The 18,235-nt window shown below is 37.8% G+C and overlaps 2 protein-coding genes across 5 annotated transcripts; both read left to right on the top strand.

Annotated features, from left to right (window-relative positions):
• The first annotated feature begins 2,712 nt into the window (after positions 1 to 2,712).
• LOC146382961 (mannose-binding protein C-like) lies at positions 2,713 to 8,522 on the top strand. 2 transcript variants are annotated; one of them, XM_084934012.1, is made up of 5 exons: positions 2,713 to 3,015; positions 6,603 to 6,801; positions 6,929 to 6,985; positions 7,187 to 7,252; positions 7,703 to 8,522. In XM_084934012.1, the coding sequence occupies exons 2-5, from the start codon at positions 6,618 to 6,620 to the stop codon at positions 8,083 to 8,085; spliced, it is 690 nt and encodes a 229-aa protein (XP_084790138.1). In that variant the 5' UTR covers positions 2,713 to 3,015; positions 6,603 to 6,617; the 3' UTR covers positions 8,086 to 8,522. The 2 variants fall into 2 exon arrangements, with proteins under 2 accessions (XP_084790138.1, XP_084790137.1); XM_084934011.1 differs by lacking the exon at positions 2,713 to 3,015 and adding an exon at positions 6,241 to 6,362.
• A 3,542-nt stretch (positions 8,523 to 12,064) lies between these two features.
• LOC146382960 (mannose-binding protein C-like) lies at positions 12,065 to 14,605 on the top strand. Of its 3 annotated transcripts, XM_084932531.1 has the most exons (5): positions 12,065 to 12,168; positions 12,419 to 12,608; positions 12,772 to 12,825; positions 13,586 to 13,651; positions 13,904 to 14,605. In XM_084932531.1, exons 2-5 carry the CDS (start codon positions 12,434 to 12,436, stop codon positions 14,284 to 14,286), a joined length of 678 nt encoding a protein of 225 aa, XP_084788657.1. In that variant the 5' UTR covers positions 12,065 to 12,168; positions 12,419 to 12,433; the 3' UTR covers positions 14,287 to 14,605. The 3 variants fall into 3 exon arrangements, with proteins under 3 accessions (XP_084788657.1, XP_084788658.1, XP_084788659.1); XM_084932532.1 differs by lacking the exon at positions 12,065 to 12,168 and having other exon boundaries at positions 12,185 to 12,608; XM_084932533.1 differs by lacking the exon at positions 12,065 to 12,168 and having other exon boundaries at positions 12,479 to 12,678.
• Positions 14,606 to 18,235: the final 3,630 nt, after the last annotated feature.

The following is an 18,235-nucleotide window of genomic DNA, read 5'->3' as shown; positions in this document are numbered from 1 at the left end:
TTTAGGAGATGTACTTGGACCCTTAGTTTCAGTGAGAGGAACTCTAAATGTTTCGCTATACCAAGACATTTTGGTGCAAGCAAGACCCATAAAGACATGGATGAGCAGGTACGGTGTGGAAGAACTAGACCTCAGCTCGAGAGAACACCTCAGTGACGAATTAGAGCAGAGACTGCAAGCCAGGCCGGCTTGCAGTCCTATATCAGTGTCTGACCTCACAAATGTGCTTCTGGGACAATGGTCAGAATTTTCCGTAAACACACTCCAAGACTTAGTGGAAAGCCTTCTCAGAATAGTTGAGGCTGTTTTAGCTGCAAAGGGTGGCCCAGCATTAAGAATGGTCCAAGGGTCCCATTTTTAATCCATGGGCCAAGGGTGGCCCGTGGATTAAGAATAGGATGTCACTCAAGTTTAGTGCTGTGAAGGCAAAGCAGTGATTACTTTTGGGCAATATAGTGCATATGGTTTCTTCATCATTATAGCACTGAAAACAGTGATAAAAAAAGAAATTTTAAAGTAAATGGCATAATAAAGTGCACAGCAGTGAAATGGTCTCACACTTTACACCGAGTGCTGATAATTGACAATATGACTAGAGTGCTGTTAATCTTACAGTGTCCAGTGTGACTGGATGAGAGCATGGGTATGCCCAATGACAGAATGCAACTTTTATATATTTTTGTGTCATGCTGTTTTTTCTTCGACTTTACTACGTTTATGCCACCACTTTGAAATGGTCCATATTATTTTCACTTTTGACTCAAGAAACTTTACACAGAACTCAGAGGAACATATACAGTTTGTTTTTTGGTTTATGGGAGCAAGTCACCAAGACCACTATTTAAGCTATGAAGTAGCCACATTCACATAAGTGAATGTGGCTGCTCCCTTGGTCACATAAAAGGGTAATTTCAGGCGCCATGTGACTTTTCTTCCGCACAATATGTTTTGTCCACTGTTAGGGCTGAAAAAGATTAAATAAAGCAGTTTTTACAAACACGTCACAGAGCTGACTTTGCACAAGGATGAGGAAGAGAACATCATACTAAATCAAGTTTTTGGATATATTTACAAAAAGGCCTGAATCAACGTGAGAAACAAAAAAGTGTCTGTTCATGTGTGTGAGTCTAAAAAAATGACAAATGCGCAGAAATGATAAATTTGCTTAATAAATTGTTCTTAAATTTGGTTCATTGTTTGATTTCTTTTTTCTTCAGCTACAAGCTACAAGTTTGTCCAAAGAGTTGGTCAGAAATACTCTTGCAAGGATAGAGTTTCCTTCGCCTTGTAGTCCAGAAATAAGAACTCTGCACGCATCAACACTTGAGCTGGCTGTGTCCCAGAGTGAGGAGGAGAACCGCGCATTGACCAAAGGGTGTGGGGGATGTTTGCACAGCAGCTTAAATCAATGTCAGAAATAACATGACAGAGGGGAATTTTGAGGTTAACATGAAAAACCAACCTCTGACCTTTGCCAAATGGGGAGATACAGGCTGCACCATGCTGTCAGAAAATAGCACCTGGCAAGTTACACTGAAATGCTTCCTTGAGTGCATTTGTCAGTTATAGCAGAGATATTATTATTATTGTTATTGCAGGAAAGCTAACTGTGAGACACCAATTAATTTCCTCTTTCATAAAGTGGAAACCACTTCTGCATCACATCTGCACCTTGTTCTTTAAAACGCAAGCTGCTGAAAACTAATTAGCAGATGTTTATAGTTTTACAAATACTGAAATCCCATTAGTTCGTTATTTTTTGTTTTTAACACAAACACTTAATCATTCAGTCATCAATATATAAAGATGGAGACAGTGATTACAATGGAGATTTATAATCCACTCAGAATAAAATCTATAGCCTCCATTTTTCTAACTGGAAATTAAGTTGTCAGACTGTCAGTCAGTCAGACTTTTCAGCACACTAATCAATAATCACCCATTTGTCCTGTTGTAATTTGTCACACTGATAGAAAAAATGTCTCCTAAAGTTGGATCTTGGAGATGATGTTAATAGTTGTTCACAGATTGACATTTAGTCACATAATAATGTCAAACATTCTGTGAGGTACAATGTCTGAAGTTGAAATTCTAAACCCTAACATATTTGGAACCAAATACTCTTGTGAATAGCCGTGTGAAGCAGGCAGGGATAGACCCAAATGGAGACTCATTTGGGTGAAAAGGAAGTCAAAAAAGGCAGCTGAACTAAACTAAACAATACAAAAACCAAACTGAGAAATGTGTGACCTAAGCAAGTGTGTGGAACACATGGTGGGGAATGTGGACAAGAAATATTTTATTTTGTATTCTTATGGTGACAATTTATAATCAGAACTATCATTGATCAATCATTCATCATTGTCGAATCTGTTGACAGAATAATCTCTGAATTATATCTATGGTAATCTGAGCAAAATATTAATGTATGCATATTATCATCACTTTAATTAGTCTATTGTTGTTCTCTATCATTCTTTCTATCTGCTTAAGCTGTTGCAAATGGTATCCATATCATTGTATTCACACCTCTCGAAGCTGTGGGTCCAGTAGGGCCTTCTACATTCACTTACACACATATTCAGGCCTACACCAACATGCACATAGAGAGTCATGGAAAACACGCACGTTCACACCCGCACGTATTAAGAACAGGGAGGTCGTCTCAGGACAGTCTCTCGGTTGGAGACACAGTCTCACAAAATTGCACAACATATCACATACTTGTTTGTCTCTAAAGTAGCCTCGGATGTCTATATAAGGAGAACTTTTTGAACTGTTATCATTTCCAGTAAGATCTAACTGTGATGTCATCAGGGTAATATAAGGATGGGGAGCGGTCTGCTCGACGAAGATTGTAAGATTGTTGTTGCAAGTTTCTTCCCACACTCTGCGCAAGTGTGTAAATAAAGATCACTATTTTTGGCCACCTACCTGGATTCAGTCTGCTTACTTCTCTTACCCAAATCGAACAAGTTTCAACAGGAATGAGGGCGATCACGACAACGGACGGAGGTAAACAGAGGATTTAAATACACATTTATTATTAAAATAGACATAACATAAAAAAAATAAATTTGATGTCTGAAGCACCATATCATCCCGTTATCAGACAGAACTATCACATGATCAAACAGAAACTGTCAGTTCAGCTGTAAAGTGGTCAATCATAATGAAGCAGTTCATTATAAATTGTAGATTCAAGCTGCTCTTTTGGCCACCAGATGTCACCAAAGATAACTGTGTTGAAAAGCTTTGAGTAATGAACCGTTTTGCAGTACTTCAATGCTTCAGAAAGCTTAATTTGGCCATCCCTAGGAAGTGATACTCTACCGCAGAGAGCACGGACACCAAGTGACAGGACCACACATAGGAGTGCTTGTGTAAATCACCCTTTTGCCATTTTTATCGTGACTCAACAGGTCTGTTTAGCAAGTAGTCAGATCAGATTGATTTTAGCGAGCAGAATTCAGCTTTGAGATCAGAACTAACTGTGACAGCATGAATCAGCTGGAGCGCTGTTGGACACTTTCAAAGAATTTAATTGCGCAAGTGGGAATGAATGCCTGTGCCAGTGAAATTAAATTTTAGTGATGATGTTTTCTCTCATATGCCACTTTTAACCAATATATAATTCTGTACTCAAGTCATTATTAAAAGATTCCAATGGAATCGGAAGCAACCCTGCTTCCCAAGAGAATAGCCAGCTGTGACCATAAGTTAGCAGTAATTTAAAAGGTGTTGCAAACATGCAATGAGACAAAAGTGTAATTTTAAAGAATGTCAAAGAATAGTCTGGACACACATAAAAAGGCTATAAGTAGAAGACTTTTGGACTCCAGAAGCAACAAAATTTTGACTCTAATGGGGTCTCAAAAACAGTTACTTAACCAAAGATATTTTCAAAACTTCAATAAAGCAATAATTATTACTAACAGTTAAATGGATGCATTAAGAGCAGCTTTTTTCTGCCTCTTGTGCCTGTCACAAATTTTGACACAAGTAAAGATTTTACTGTTTATCTGGATTCATAATGTCTCCCTGTGCATAATTACTATACATGGATTTGGATTTGCTGTCTGTGCAACAATTCTCAGGGACCACCTTGGAGATGCAATTCACTTTAGAAACATACAGGGAGTGCAGAATTATTAGGCAAATGAGTATTTTGTCCACATCATCCTCTTCATGCATGTTGTCTTACTCCAAGCTGTATAGGCTCGAAAGCCTACTACCAATTAAGCATATTAGGTGATGTGCATCTCTGTAATGAGAAGGGGTGTGGTCTAATGACATCAACACCCTATATCAGGTGTGCATAATTATTAGGCAACGTCCTTTCCTTTGGCAAAATGGGTCAAAAGAAGGACTTGACAGGCTCAGAAAAGTCAAAAATAGTGAGATATCTTGCAGAGGGATGCAGCAGTCTCAAAATTGCAAAGCTTCTGAAGCGTGATCATCGAACAATCAAGCGTTTCATTCAAAATAATCAACAGGGTCGCAAGAAGCGTGTGGAAAAACCAAGGCGCAAAATAACTGCCCATGAACTGAGAAAAGTCAAGCGTGCAGCTGCCAAGATGCCACTTGCCACCAGTTTGGCCATATTTCAGAGCTGCAACATCACTGGAGTGCCCAAAAGCACAAGGTGTGCAATACTCAGAGACATGGCCAAGGTAAGAAAGGCTGAAAGACGACCACCACTGAACAAGACACACAAGCTGAAACGTCAAGACTGGGCCAAGAAATATCTCAAGACTGATTTTTCTAAGGTTTTATGGACTGATGAAATGAGAGCGAGTCTTGATGGGCCAGATGGATGGGCCTGTGGCTGGATTGGTAAAGGGCAGAGAGCTCCAGTCCGACTCAGACGCCAGCAAGGTGGAGGTGGAGTACTGGTTTGGGCTGGTATCATCAAAGATGAGCTTGTGGGGCCTTTTCGGGTTGAGGATGGAGTCAAGCTCAACTCCCAGTCCTACTGCCAGTTTCTGGAAGACACCTTCTTCAAGCAGTGGCACAGGAAGAAGTCTGCATCCTTCAAGAAAAACATGATTTTCATGCAGGACAATGCTCCATCACACGCGTCCAAGTACTCCACAGCGTGGCTGGCAAGAAAGGGTATAAAAGAAGAAAAACTAATGACATGGCTTCCTTGTTCACCTGATCTGAACCCCATTGAGAACCTGTGGTCCATCATCAAATGTGAGATTTACAAGGAGGGAAAACAGTACACCTCTCTGAACAGTGTCTGGGACGCTGTGGTTGCTGCTGCACGCAATGTTGATGGTGAACAGATCAAAACACTGACAGAATCCATGGATGGCAGGCTTTTGAGTGTCCTTGCAAAGAAAGGTGGCTATATTGGTTGCTGATTTGTTTTTGTTTTGTTTTTGAATGTCAGAAATGTATATTTGTGAATGTGGAGATGTTATATTGGTTTCACTGGTAAAAATAAATCATTGAAATGGGTATATATTTGTTTTTTGTTAAGTTGCCTAATAATTATGCACAGTAATAGTCACCTGCACACACAGATATCCCCCTAAAATAGCTAAAACTAAAAACAAACTAAAAACTACTTCCAGAAACATTCAGCTTTGATGTTAATGAGTTTTTTGGGTTCATTGAGAACATGGTTGTTGTTCAATAATAAAATTATTCCTCAAAAATACAACTTGCCTAATAATTCTGCACTCCATGTATTATCGTATACATTTTTCATGCACTGATAAAGAAATTATGAAACAAATGAGCAATTAAAACACAACAAGCCTATTTGTCTTAACAACGAGTTAAGTTAATTGTTTGCAACAAGTTGACGACTGTTGCATTGTTTCCAAAACTGGAAATCTGAAGCTCATTTAGTAATCTTTATCATCAACTTGGCCCCATATGTCTCTGTCAATGTCTTTGCTACGCTAAGTTCAACATGTTTGAAGTTTTAAATGTTCAAAACAGACCCAAGCCAAGTATTTATATTTTTCAGAAACATACATTTTGTGAGTGTGGTATTTTTATTGCATGAAAACTATGCTCTGTGTCACCATACTTTGTTTCACACTGAAGTTTGTCTGCACAAATACCTGAAGAAAGACTGTTTTTTGTCTTAAAGCATGCTTTATTTGTGGTGGGGAAATAAAGAGTGCTGAAAAAATATTAATCTGGAAAGTAGGTTGTGCTTCAGCACAAGAGGGAGGATTCTACATTCTGACATTTTTTTTCTATCCCAAATGGGATTTTGTAGCTGTTGTTTTACTTTGGAGAGAACGATCCCTCTTACATTAGTTCTACCTAATATCTCAGTTATTTTGCTGGGACATTAGCAGTGAGGCAGTACACCCAACAGACTGCTCTTCATTTATATTGTAAGTACTTTCCTGCTTATTGCTTTATTCTACTAAATTTAATGTTATCATGAGTGTTACATATTGTTTGAAATATTGCTTGACATTCTAAACATATACCTAGAAAATCCCTCGGAGCTACGATCACAATATTTAATACAATCTCTGTTTTGAATGATCAGATTTCATTTTTGTTACACATTGAATCAGTCAAACCAAGGTAAAAACGTACATTACATATATTTTTAATTATCATTTCAGTTCTTCACTGAGAAGATGAGCCCACTTCTTTTTTTGTGCATCTTGTGCCTGTCGGCCCGCATCACCTACACTCAGTTTCCAGGTCCTCCTGGTCTTAAAGGTGAGAAAGGAGATCGAGGAGTTTCTGGGACACAAGGAGTGCCTGGACTACGTGGGCGAACTGGAATTCCTGGACTGCCTGGACGTCCTGGTGAAATAGGTCAAAAATATTATGAGTTCACCACAAGAATGTTGTAAAGAATATAACTTCTTATCATCGTTTGATTTTGACACATATTTATGTACTTTGACTTTAGAAGGCTTTATGTCTGTTTCTTTGCTTTCAGGGGATGTAGGAATACATGGGCTTCCTGGGCACCCTGGAGAAACAGTGTGCACTGAAGGTAAAGATAAGATACAATAAGATGAGAAGATCCCATGTAGCATACTGATATTAGTCTCAATCTGTGTCAGACAGCACAAGATCAGTTTGATGACAGATTGCACAGTGAATTAGTTGTTGCTCTGTAATTTAAAAGAAAAATAGACCACACAGACTCATCAGCTCCTTTCATTCCTGTTGTACGCTCACAATTTAATTTCAGCTACAGTTGAATCCAGTTGCCCAGATGTTGAAACCTTAAAAAGCAGACTTGCTGAGTTAGAACTGGGTAAGTATCATCATCAAGGCATTATTAATTATGTTTATTTAAAACTCTTTCAAAGACCATTCGTTAATAATTTGTTGTTGCAATTTACAATAAATCCAGTGTTTTTGCCTGATGTTACAACTTGATCAACATTAAAAAAGTTAGTTGATTAACAGTTAGCAGCAATAAAAAACAGCTGATCAGAACATCAAAGCTAAAAACATTTGAAGATGACTGATGAATTGGCATATTCATTTAGAAGCCTCCAGAGATTTTGGGTATGGTGTGTGATCTTGTTCCTACAAGCTCTGTGTTTTTAAACTTTGATTTTACTTGCCTTTCTTGTATCTAACTATGACAAATGCACCATGTAGATGAAGCTTTTTTCATTGTTTCCTAATTGCTTATTTACCTTTGTTGATAATGATTTCTGAGTCACAGTTTGTTCCCTGACATTTTTGTGTTCTCTAGCCATTAACTATCACTTTGTCCGGAAAGTTGGTCAGAAATACTTTGTGTCCAACAAGGAGAGAGGCTCTTTCTCCAGGGCTGTCGAATTCTGCTCCCAACAACACTTAGAGTTGGCTCTGCCCCAGAATGAGGAGGAGAACAACGCACTGACTCAAGTGTTTGGCGACGATTACAAGGCAGCTTGGATCAGTGTGAACAACAAAAAGGCAGAGGGGAAATTTGAGGTGGATATGAAAAACCAACGTCTCATCTTTACCAAGTGGGGAGAAGGACAGCCAGACAAATCCATCCAAGATACAGGCTGCACCATGCTGTCAGAAAATGGCATCTGGCGAGTTACACCAGAATGTTCCATGAACGCTTACATCACTTGTCAGTTATAGAAAAATCCCGGTTCCTTGCAAATCTTGCTTTTGGCAATTTCCCCCCACTATCATGTTTATCTCAACATTTTTATTGCATTTTTATTTCTTATATTACATGTAGAGAAATGTTCTCATTTACCCCAATGGAAGAAAAAATCTAAGCTTGCAGTTGTTTATGAATTATGGGTAAAGTATCGGGGCTGCATTTTGTAGAAGAAAGAAAACTTTGTAGTATTAAAAATGAGACCAATGATTCTCAGTTGACCAACTGAAGTGAAACTCCCAATGGCAATGAGTTCATGAATGCATTGTAATAGGAATAACTATTATCTAACAGACCTAAGTTTAAGTCAGTTATTCTGATGCTTGACTGATGTATTGTCAATAAATCATCTAAGCTAACTCTTCATGGTTTCAAATAAATGCTTTTTCATCACTATTGTGCTTTCTGCTATATGTCAGTGTCTTTATGTTAGACAAAAGCCTTTTTCTGTCTCCATCTTCATAATTCTATAAATACTTATGTAGTGTTTTCCTATAAAAACATATATTGTGCATTTCTACATAAAAGCCTTTTCAGCTGGTTGGTGTTTGCTCTTTGCAAATGCAATACTGCAGTTGTGGTTGAAAAACTGGAAAGAAATATTAACATAATTAGGAATAAAATTGAGGTGTGATGATAACTTCATAATATCAGAGATCATGCCCCTACACACACACACACACACACACACACAGACACACCTACACGCACAGACATACACACACAGACACACGCACACACACACACACACACATACTCTCATCCACCTCCCAGTTCCCATATGAGACCTTGCAGCTATTGTTTACATGGAGGTCTGCCTAATATCTCAGCTATTTTTCTGTGGAATGAGCAAAAAGGAGGTCCACCCAACATAGCAATGCTTATTTCTGGAGTCTTTTAAGCACATCCCTAATGCTTCCATGGGAGTTAAGAGGACAAGTAGCAGCCATATGCTACTAATCAAATGTACCTGATTAGATATTTTGAATCTTTCCTTTCTGTTAACAGAAGAGTAGGCCAAAATTCCTCTATAATTATGAGAGAGCCTGATGAAATCATACAGAGGATGCTTTGTTCAAATTATTGCTGCTAAAGTGATTCTGCAAAAGTCTGATTCACAGTATTTGTAGTTTTTCACTAAGAAGTGAACGTACTGAAATATTTACATTGCACACCACCTCAGTGTACTATTTTAAACATTAAACTGCTGTTAAATTTCCTTTAAATATGTGTTTCAAACAATTCAGCGTCAACTGATTTATTAATCTTAAATGTTGAACTTTGCCTTAAGTCTGTCAATTTTAAGAGAGCTTTAAAACAATAGTGCACTCATGTCTTAATCTCATAGCAATGGTTGTGTGCTCAAAATGAGCACAATTCTTTTTGAAATTGAGTTTTGTACAGGGAGTAGCCTTTTACTGTATGTTACAGTTTTGTTTTTTTGTTTTTTTAAAACAGCCGCTAGGACACATTTCTCAATACTTAGGTCACTTTTGCAAAACTCTTCACACAATTCTCCTAACTGACCTTCAGCTTGGCAAAGCAGTTCATTTCACATTCAAAATGCACTACAACTACCAAAACACTTTATTCAGGTCTCAAATAAACTCATTCTTCCAGAACACTAGCAAAGGTTGACAGCCGACAAACACACTTTGTCACCCACAAAACAATGACCTAAAAAACACTAACAACATGTAGCATTACACAGTGTTTTCTTGTGTAAAACAAGGACACATCGGTTTATAATTTCAATATATGTTACTGGAATGAATCAGACATCATGCAGAATTTGTTAATATTTGTTTATGTATTTTTATTTTTTTGCACCAAGTAATCCCAAAAATACAAGAATTTGTATACACACCATCCACTGATACACATACAATAGTAATGCTAATCTACTCGGTCTTCTCCATTTGGCCACAGGTTCTCATCCACATCACATCTTATGTCATCTAGGGCAATACACCTAGGAAAGAAACTTCTGGCATGCCTGATCCATCCCTGGCAATCTTCTGCTGATATCTCCAGGCATCCAGCATTCATTGCATCCAGGAGGGACATTTGATCATGTGGATGATGGTCGTAAACCTTCCACCGCCATGAGGAAAAGAATTCCTCTATGGGGTTGAGTAATGAGAGTAAGGTGGGAGGAAAAGAGACTCCATTCTGGGATGGGCTGCAAACCACTCGGTGACTGCACGGGAGTGATGAAATGCCACATTGTCCCATACAATTATAAATGTTGGCTGATTCCTTCTCTCCGCATCCCTTTCCTCACCTGGCACAACCCTTCCATAGAGATCATGCAGGAACGCAAGGAGCCGTTCAGTGTTGTATGGCCCAATTAGTGGTCTGTGTAACAGCAGTCCATCAGTGGATATTGCTGCGCACATTGTGATGTTGGCACCCCTCTGGCCCGGGACATTCACTGTGGCTCTCTTCCCAATCACATTCCTCCCTCGTCGCCGTGCTTTGGCCAAGTTGAAACCTGCCTCATCCACAAAGATGAAAATGTGGTGTGTTTGCCTGCCTTCAATCTCCATGACTCTCTAACATAAATCCACAAGGCAACATAAGCTGTTACAGTAGTAAATTTGTAAAAATTGTCTTTGTGTGTGTTTGGTTTTGTTCAAAAACAGATCTGTATTTTATTGTGATCTTACCTGGACATACTGGTTCCTGAGTTGCTTGACATGTTCAGAGTTCCTCTCAAAAGGCACAGTGTACAACTGTTTCATCGTGACCTGATGTTTTTTCAGGACTCTAGAAATTGTTGTTATGCTTACACTGTGAATATTTGCGAAAGTAACGTTGTCTGCCAAGACTCTGTGTCTAATTTCAGTGAGTTTTATCCCATTGTTTCTGATGACCATATCAACAATGGCAGTTTCCTGCACATCAGTGAACATCCGTCCTCTCCCTCCTGTGTGAGGTAACCGTTGAGTCCTAAGCAGAAATGCAACAACAATTACACAAAAGCTTATTTACTTCTGAAATGTGCAAATGCCCTTGCAGAATACAAGTTACCTGTTGGTTTGCCGGAAAACTCTAACAATAGATGCCACTGTAGAGCGTTGCAGATTTGGCTGCACTCTCTGACCAGCCTCTCTCATTGAGTGACCATGATTTACTACATGATCAATTACAGTAGCTCTGATCTCATCTGAGACTACAGCTCTTGAGCTTCCTCTTATTCTTCTTCCACCACGCATACGTATTCCTTGCCCCCTCCCAGCCACTCTTCTTCCTCTTTCAGCCACTTCTCCATTTCTGGCTGGGTCCATGTTTACATCACAAAACAAACCTATTCAGCAGTTGTCTCCTTTTGCAATGAAATTGAAGGAGTAACACCTGTGTAGATGTTCATCTACAATGAGAATCAGCTGTGGCTGGTTAAACTGCATTTTTAGATTTAAAATATGTTTCAATAAAATATTGCTGTTGAATTTTGCTGTCTTATTCAGTTTTGCATTGTTATTGTTTTGACCATAAGTTTAACAGTTTTGAAAACAGTATGTAAGTACATGCAAAATGTCCTGTACGTACAAAGATTTTTGGCAGTTGTTGTGTCTGAGTGAGAAAATAATTCATGAAATTTGAGAGATGTAGTCATTGAATGCATTTTGTGCCAAAACAATGATAACTGATCCTCAGTTTAGCCCACATAGACTTCTGTTGTGCTCACTGTGTGAGGAGTTTTGCAAAAGTGACCTAAGTATTGAGAAATGTGTCCTAGCGTCTGTAAAAAACTGTAAGTGGCAGAAACTGTTTCTGCCTTATAAAGTCAAACGTTATCATTTCTGCATTCACCCATAACTATGTCAAATCCGTATTCTCATGTTTAGATTCATAGAGTCTTTAAGGTATCACAACACAGTGGCCTTTTTTTGGTTTGAAAGGAGGGAGGTTAATGGACAATCCCTAATGAGACGTTCCAGCTGCTTACTGTGGACTGAATCCCTCCCACATTACTTCTAGCAAATATCTCAGTTCTTTTTCTGTGGAAGCAGCAAAGAAGCAGTACGCCCAGCACATCACTTCTCGTTGGTGGGGTGAGTTCTCTCCTGTTTATCTCTGTATTGTACTAAATTTTGTGCTACCAAATGGTTTTAACTCTTGAAAACACTTTAAAACAACAAAGATAAAGAAGTACAACACGCTAGCTAGAAAAATTAATTAAATTTAGCAATTTCTGCATAAAGAATGTCTATAATTGGAATATTTATCATTCTTCCATTTGAGGGTTAGGGCTACATGGCTTTTATATGGAAAACTTAATACTATATTTAACCAAAATTTCAGTTCTGAACTACGAAGATGAGACTGCTTCTCTTATTCTCCGTAATCTGCTTGATGGCCACTGTCAGCTTCAGTCAGCCTCCTGGTCCTCCAGGTCAAAAAGGTGAAAAAGGAGATCCCGGATATCCTGGGTTTGCTGGGATGATAGGACCACCTGGACGACATGGTATTCCTGGATTACCGGGGATTCAAGGTCAAAATAACCGATGTTATTACTTCATTCCAGCAGTATTTTAAAGGATGTAATTTCGGACTAAATTTAGGTAATTTATTTTTTATTTGGACAGACAAATATATTTGATTTTGAAGCCACAAGCACCTTTAGCTGGCTCACTACCTGTTTATCTATTCTGCAGGGGATCGAGGATTTCCTGGGATACCTGGATATCCTGGCGTTCATGGAACATGCTGTAAAGTTTACACTTAAACACCTTTTTTTGCAATGATTGCTTTAGATCATGTACACCTCAGTTATCTGGCATGTTTTCTAAAGATAAAGGCTATGTGTCCCCTGATGTGCCTTGAAATCTATGCATATGGTGACACAATTAGGCAGGCGCAGGATTAGAAATAAGTCTCTACTGTATTTATAGTCTGTAAAGTCACTAGGGAAGCTTGATTGTAGACTGTCGTTCTCTCTGTAACATTTGTAGTCACACAAATTTCTCACAAGGCCTCAGTTGTTTTGGTTGGTTACGTTTACTCAAAGCTGGAGTATATAAAACAATTTATGCCTGCACGCATTTTGTATTTTCTCATGTTATCTTCTGATTTGTTGATCGTAAGTGCCCACAACATAATTCACATGGGGGTAATTTGATCACTGTCTAAATTTAGATGCTGGTTAGCAGCATGTCAACGATGATGGATGAGCTAGAAAAACAGTTTACAAATGGTAACCACTTGTTTTTTCCATATTTCTCTCATGACTGAACAAAACGTCCTGAAACAGTTTAAAGAGCCCGTAAGCTAAACAGAGTGATTATCTAATCATTTCAGAAATCAGAAAAACAACAACAATTCCTTCCATGTCATAAATAAATAAAAGTTTGGAAAAGAAAATCTATCAGTGGTTAAAAGTGAGGAAACTTTAAATGACCATTGTAGGTACAGCACAGCTGTAAGTGTGGCCTCTGTGTAAAGTTCACTAACTTGATCTGTTTGATCCAGCTGCTACTGAGACGAGCTGCCCAGACCTCAGAGCCTTGAAGGACAGACTTGCCAAGCTAGAGCTCGGTAAGTGTCACAATCATGTGTTTTTAATTCAAATTCAAACACAACTCAGTTACAAAGAACTGTTTTTGTCAAATACACAGGACATCTGAAAAATACAACTTTAAGTCTAATTTTCAGACATGATTGATAAGTCATCATATTCATCATCATATTTCTGTGTGACAGTTTTCCATGTGTCTACAACATTAGATTGATTTTAAATAAAAAGCCTAAGAGTAACAGTTTGCTTTATTACATTTTTCTGTTCTCTAGCCATTAACTATCATTTTGTCCGGAGAGTTGGTCAGAAATACTTTGTGTCCAACAAGGAGAGAGGCTCTTTCTCCAGGGCTGTCGAATTCTGCTCCCAACAACACTTAGAGTTGGCTCTGCCCCAGAACGAGGAGGAGAACAACGCACTGACTCAAGTGTTTGGCGATGTTTACAAGGCAGCTTGGATCAGTGTGAACAACAAAAAGGCAGAGGCGAATTTTGAGGTGGACATGAAAAATCAACGTCTGACATTTACCAAGTGGGGAGAAGGTCAGCCAGACAAATCCATCCAAGATACAGGCTGCACCATGCTGTCAGAAAACGGCATCTGGCAAGTTACACCAGAATGCTTCCTGAATGCTTACATCATTTGTCAGTTATAGAAAGTTCACAGTTCCTTGGAAATCTCGCTTTGGGGGATTTTCTTTCCCCATGTCATGTTTATCTCAACTTTTCATGGAGTGAATTAACACATAACTTTCTTAAACAATGATAAATTACATTCTACCCTGTGTGGGGTTTTTTAACAGTTTTATATTTTTCTTTTACCTGTATTATAATATCTGATTTTAAAAAAATTACTACTGCTAACAAAACATATTTAGAGTTTTCATCTCTCTCTTATATAAATGCCAGATGGTATTCTTAATGTGTACATGCTTTAAATATAAAAATTATACAATAAAAACAACACTGCAGAAGTGTGGGATTTTACTTTTACCTTTTAATTTTTACCTTTTACTAAAGTGAAAAAACGCAACTTTAATTGCTGTTTTCATTAATTGGTTTGACTTTGTAAACTGATATTAATGAGGCACCATATAGTTTTCTGCTCTTTTTATTAAACGTAGATAGTAATTTTGTTTGTCTCTAAACATTTTAGAAAGTAATTACATAACAAAGAGAGTGAGAATTTCAGAACAAAGATAGTGTTGTAGATATAAACTGTATATAGGCATAAAGTTACTGTGGTTTGATTAGATGTTAATACTAAAATAAACATTTATTCCAAATGAATGTAATTACACGATTTAATGTAACATTATGTTACATATCTTGTAAGATTAGTTAATTAAAAAAAAAATATATAGATAGCAGAGGATGGTTTCGATCCATCGACCTCTGGGTTATGGGCCCAGCACGCTTCCGCTGCGCCACTCTGCTGCGCTGAGTTACCGGCACAGGACACTATTAATTGGAGCTCTGCATACGCCCCTCCCACTGTTGTCTTTCGCAGAAGTGACGACGATAACGCATTTTACACCACATTTTGAAACGAAATACTTCGTAGATAACACGCAGTTTAAACCTACGTATCACACTACTGCAACAGACTATGAGAACAACAGCTACCTGCTCCACGGTCACATAGATAAAACATCACGAGGGACTTTTTTTGGTTGTTCCTGCCTTTGTTGTAAAGCACAGTTATAGGCGGCAGAGGGCGTTGTTGCTCATTTTGTTTCAACATTTGAAACAACAGCATTCAAAAGCAAAGAGACACATTTAAAAATCTAGATGATTCAATTCATTAAGTTATATTTGTTTTTTTATTAAGCCATACTTTTGAACTTACAGCTCACTATAGTGGTCATAAGATCTCACATTTCACAGTACTCATTTCTCTACTTAGAGCATAATCATGTTTATCATCAAAGTCGGTTTTCATTGTGTCATTGGCTCAAAGTTGACTCATTTTTATCATGTTTAAATAGCATCAGAATCATTTCACTGGTGTTCGGAAATCAAACGAAGAAATTGTGCCTCTAACAGAGTTTTTCATAAGCTCTACAATACAATGACAGTTATTGTTTTGCTGAAATAAAATTTTTGAAAAATTGGAAATAATTTATAAATTAAATAACCTGTGTGTACTGTAATATTTTGATTATACATATTTAATGGCAACATTTGATTTGAATTAATGCCACATGTCATTGACACAAAATTGACACAAAATATCACAATATTGTCATCTCTGATCACTCCCCTGTCACATTAACCTTAAACATCCAAAATGCAACTAGACCGCAACAACCCTCTACTGTTAGGTGAGAAGGATTTTCATGAATATTTGGAAACACTGATCTCTCTATTTTGTGGTAAATGAAAACTCAGAAACTAAGCCAGCTACACTTTGGGAGTATTTAAGGGGTACTATTATCTCTTTTAAATCAGCCAGAAGGAAGAGAAACCGGGTTAAGCTCCTTGACTTGGACAAACAAATTAAAGATCTGGATAAAGAGAATGCCCAAACGCCATCCACAATGCTACATAAGAAAATACTGTCTTTAAAATATGAATATAATAATCTACTCTCAGCAAAAATCAGTAAAGCCTTTTTGTGCACCAAGCAGAAATACTCTGAGCTTGGTGACAAACCGCATAAAATACTAGTAAGAAAACTTAGGAAACAAGAACAAGACAGTACAATTCATAAAATTAAAAATAATGCAGTTGAGGCTTTAATGGACATTAACAATCACTATTTCCAATTTTATCAAAGTTTATATGCTAAACAAAATATAGATTGTGACTCTACGAAAAAGTTCTTGGATAGCTGCACTTTTCCAAACCTAGGGTAGGATGAACTCACATGCTTAAACTCAGAAATAACAACAGAGGGGATCAAGAGGGCAATTGCCTCAAGTAAAACCAATAAGGCTCTTGGACCAGATGGCATCCCCAGCGAATTTTATAAGAAATTTAGTGAGATTTTGTGCCCATACCTGCATAAAACATTCACTCAAGCTCTAGCAGATAAAGTCCTCCCTCCCACCCTTACAGAGGCAATTATAACTGTTATTTATAAAAAAGGTAGGAATGCTGAGAATGTAGGTTCTTATCGTCCCATCTCCTTGCTAAATCTGGATGGGAAACTATTGTCTAAAGTATTTGCCAGTAGATTAAGCCCCTTTTAACACAGTTAGTACACCCTGATAAAACTGGATTTATACCCCAGAGAAATTCTTTTTTTTTAATCTCAGGTGACTATTCAACATTATTTACTCCACTGCCAGACCTAAAGAAGAATTGGCAGTTTTGGCACTCGACGCTGAGAAGGCATTTGACCAGATTGAATGGCCCTATTTGTTCGAACTATTGGAAAGATTTAAATTGGGCAAGAAATGTATTTCAATGGTAAGTTTGCTTTATGGCAATCCTCATGCTCGCATTCTTACCAACCAGAATCTATCACTATCCTTTGGCTTATATAGAGCGACAAAACAGGGATCTATTTTTAAAAAAAATACTGATACAACTACTAATAAAATCTCACTCTATGCGAATGATGTGTTATTATATATCACCCAGCCAGGAAAGACTATTCCTGCCATATTAGACAAAATTAAGTTATTTGGGTCTTTCTCTGGATACAGGATAAATCTGAATAAAAGTGAACTAATGCCTATACATGTGAGTAACCCATCATGACTGCAAAACCTCCCATTCAGTATAGCTTATGAGAAGCTCACTTATCTGGGTATTCAGGTTACAAAATGCTATTCCTCTCTATTAAAATCTAACTTCTCTCCCTTAATATCTGAGCTTCAGTCAAGTGTACAATTCACTTCCTATATCACTCATTGGTAGAGTTAATCCTATAAAGATGATAATTTTGATTGTGGTTGTACTTATTTCAACATCTCTCTGTATTCCTTCCTAAAACATTTTTTAAAAACCTGAAATTACTCCTCTTACCTTTTTTATGGGGCAATAAAACACAGAATTGCTAGGAAACAGCTTTGCAAGTCTAAAACGGAGGGAGGGTTAGCGCTTCTGAATTTCTTGTTCTATTACTGGGCTTTGCATATAAAATTTATGACATACTGGTTAGCAGACAACGGCAATCCCCTCACATGGTCGCAACTGGAGCAGGAAGCTTGTCAGCTTTACTATATAGCTATATTGCCCATTGATAAGTCTATGTATGATGGCAATGTGGTAATACATAGCACCATATGTATTTTTAAGCAGATTAAACTACGTTTTAATTTGAAGTCTCTATCCCCTATTACACCCATTGTAGGCAATCCATCTTTTAAACCATCTATTCTAGACAATGCATTAAAACAGGTAGGACTTTGCTCAATCAGTCATCTATATTGGGACAGTGTCTTTGCCTCTTTCAAGCAGTTACAAGAGATATACAAGCTACCAGGGAGAGACTTTTTTTTAGATACTAGCCAGACTCTGTCAGGAAATATGTACAGGTCTTTGAGAGTCTCAACATTTCCGGTCTTGATAAGTGTCTCCAACTTTCACCTTGTAGTGAGAAATGTATCTCTTGCACCTTTCAGAATTTAATGTTAGTAAGCCCTGCAAGGTCAT

Source organism: Perissodus microlepis, chromosome 7 (assembly GCF_051167445.1).
Source record: "Perissodus microlepis isolate ML-2025 ecotype Zambia chromosome 7, ASM5116744v1, whole genome shotgun sequence".
Taxonomy (NCBI): domain Eukaryota; kingdom Metazoa; phylum Chordata; class Actinopteri; order Cichliformes; family Cichlidae; genus Perissodus; species Perissodus microlepis.
The sequence above is the reverse complement of the archived record's forward strand: the minus strand, read 5'-3'. Positions and strand labels throughout refer to the sequence as shown.

Coding starts and splice junctions, on each gene's coding strand:
- LOC146382961 (XM_084934012.1), top strand. CDS start 6,618: ATGAGCCCACTTCTTTTTTTGTGCATCTTGTGCCTGTCGGCCCGCATC. Junction 6,802..6,928: donor TGGACGTCCTGGTGAAATAG/GTCAAAAATATT, acceptor CTTTGCTTTCAG/GGGATGTAGGAATACATGGG. Junction 7,253..7,702: donor ACTTGCTGAGTTAGAACTGG/GTAAGTATCATC, acceptor TGTGTTCTCTAG/CCATTAACTATCACTTTGTC.
- LOC146382960 (XM_084932531.1), top strand. CDS start 12,434: ATGAGACTGCTTCTCTTATTCTCCGTAATCTGCTTGATGGCCACTGTC. Junction 12,609..12,771: donor TGGATTACCGGGGATTCAAG/GTCAAAATAACC, acceptor TCTATTCTGCAG/GGGATCGAGGATTTCCTGGG. Junction 13,652..13,903: donor ACTTGCCAAGCTAGAGCTCG/GTAAGTGTCACA, acceptor TCTGTTCTCTAG/CCATTAACTATCATTTTGTC.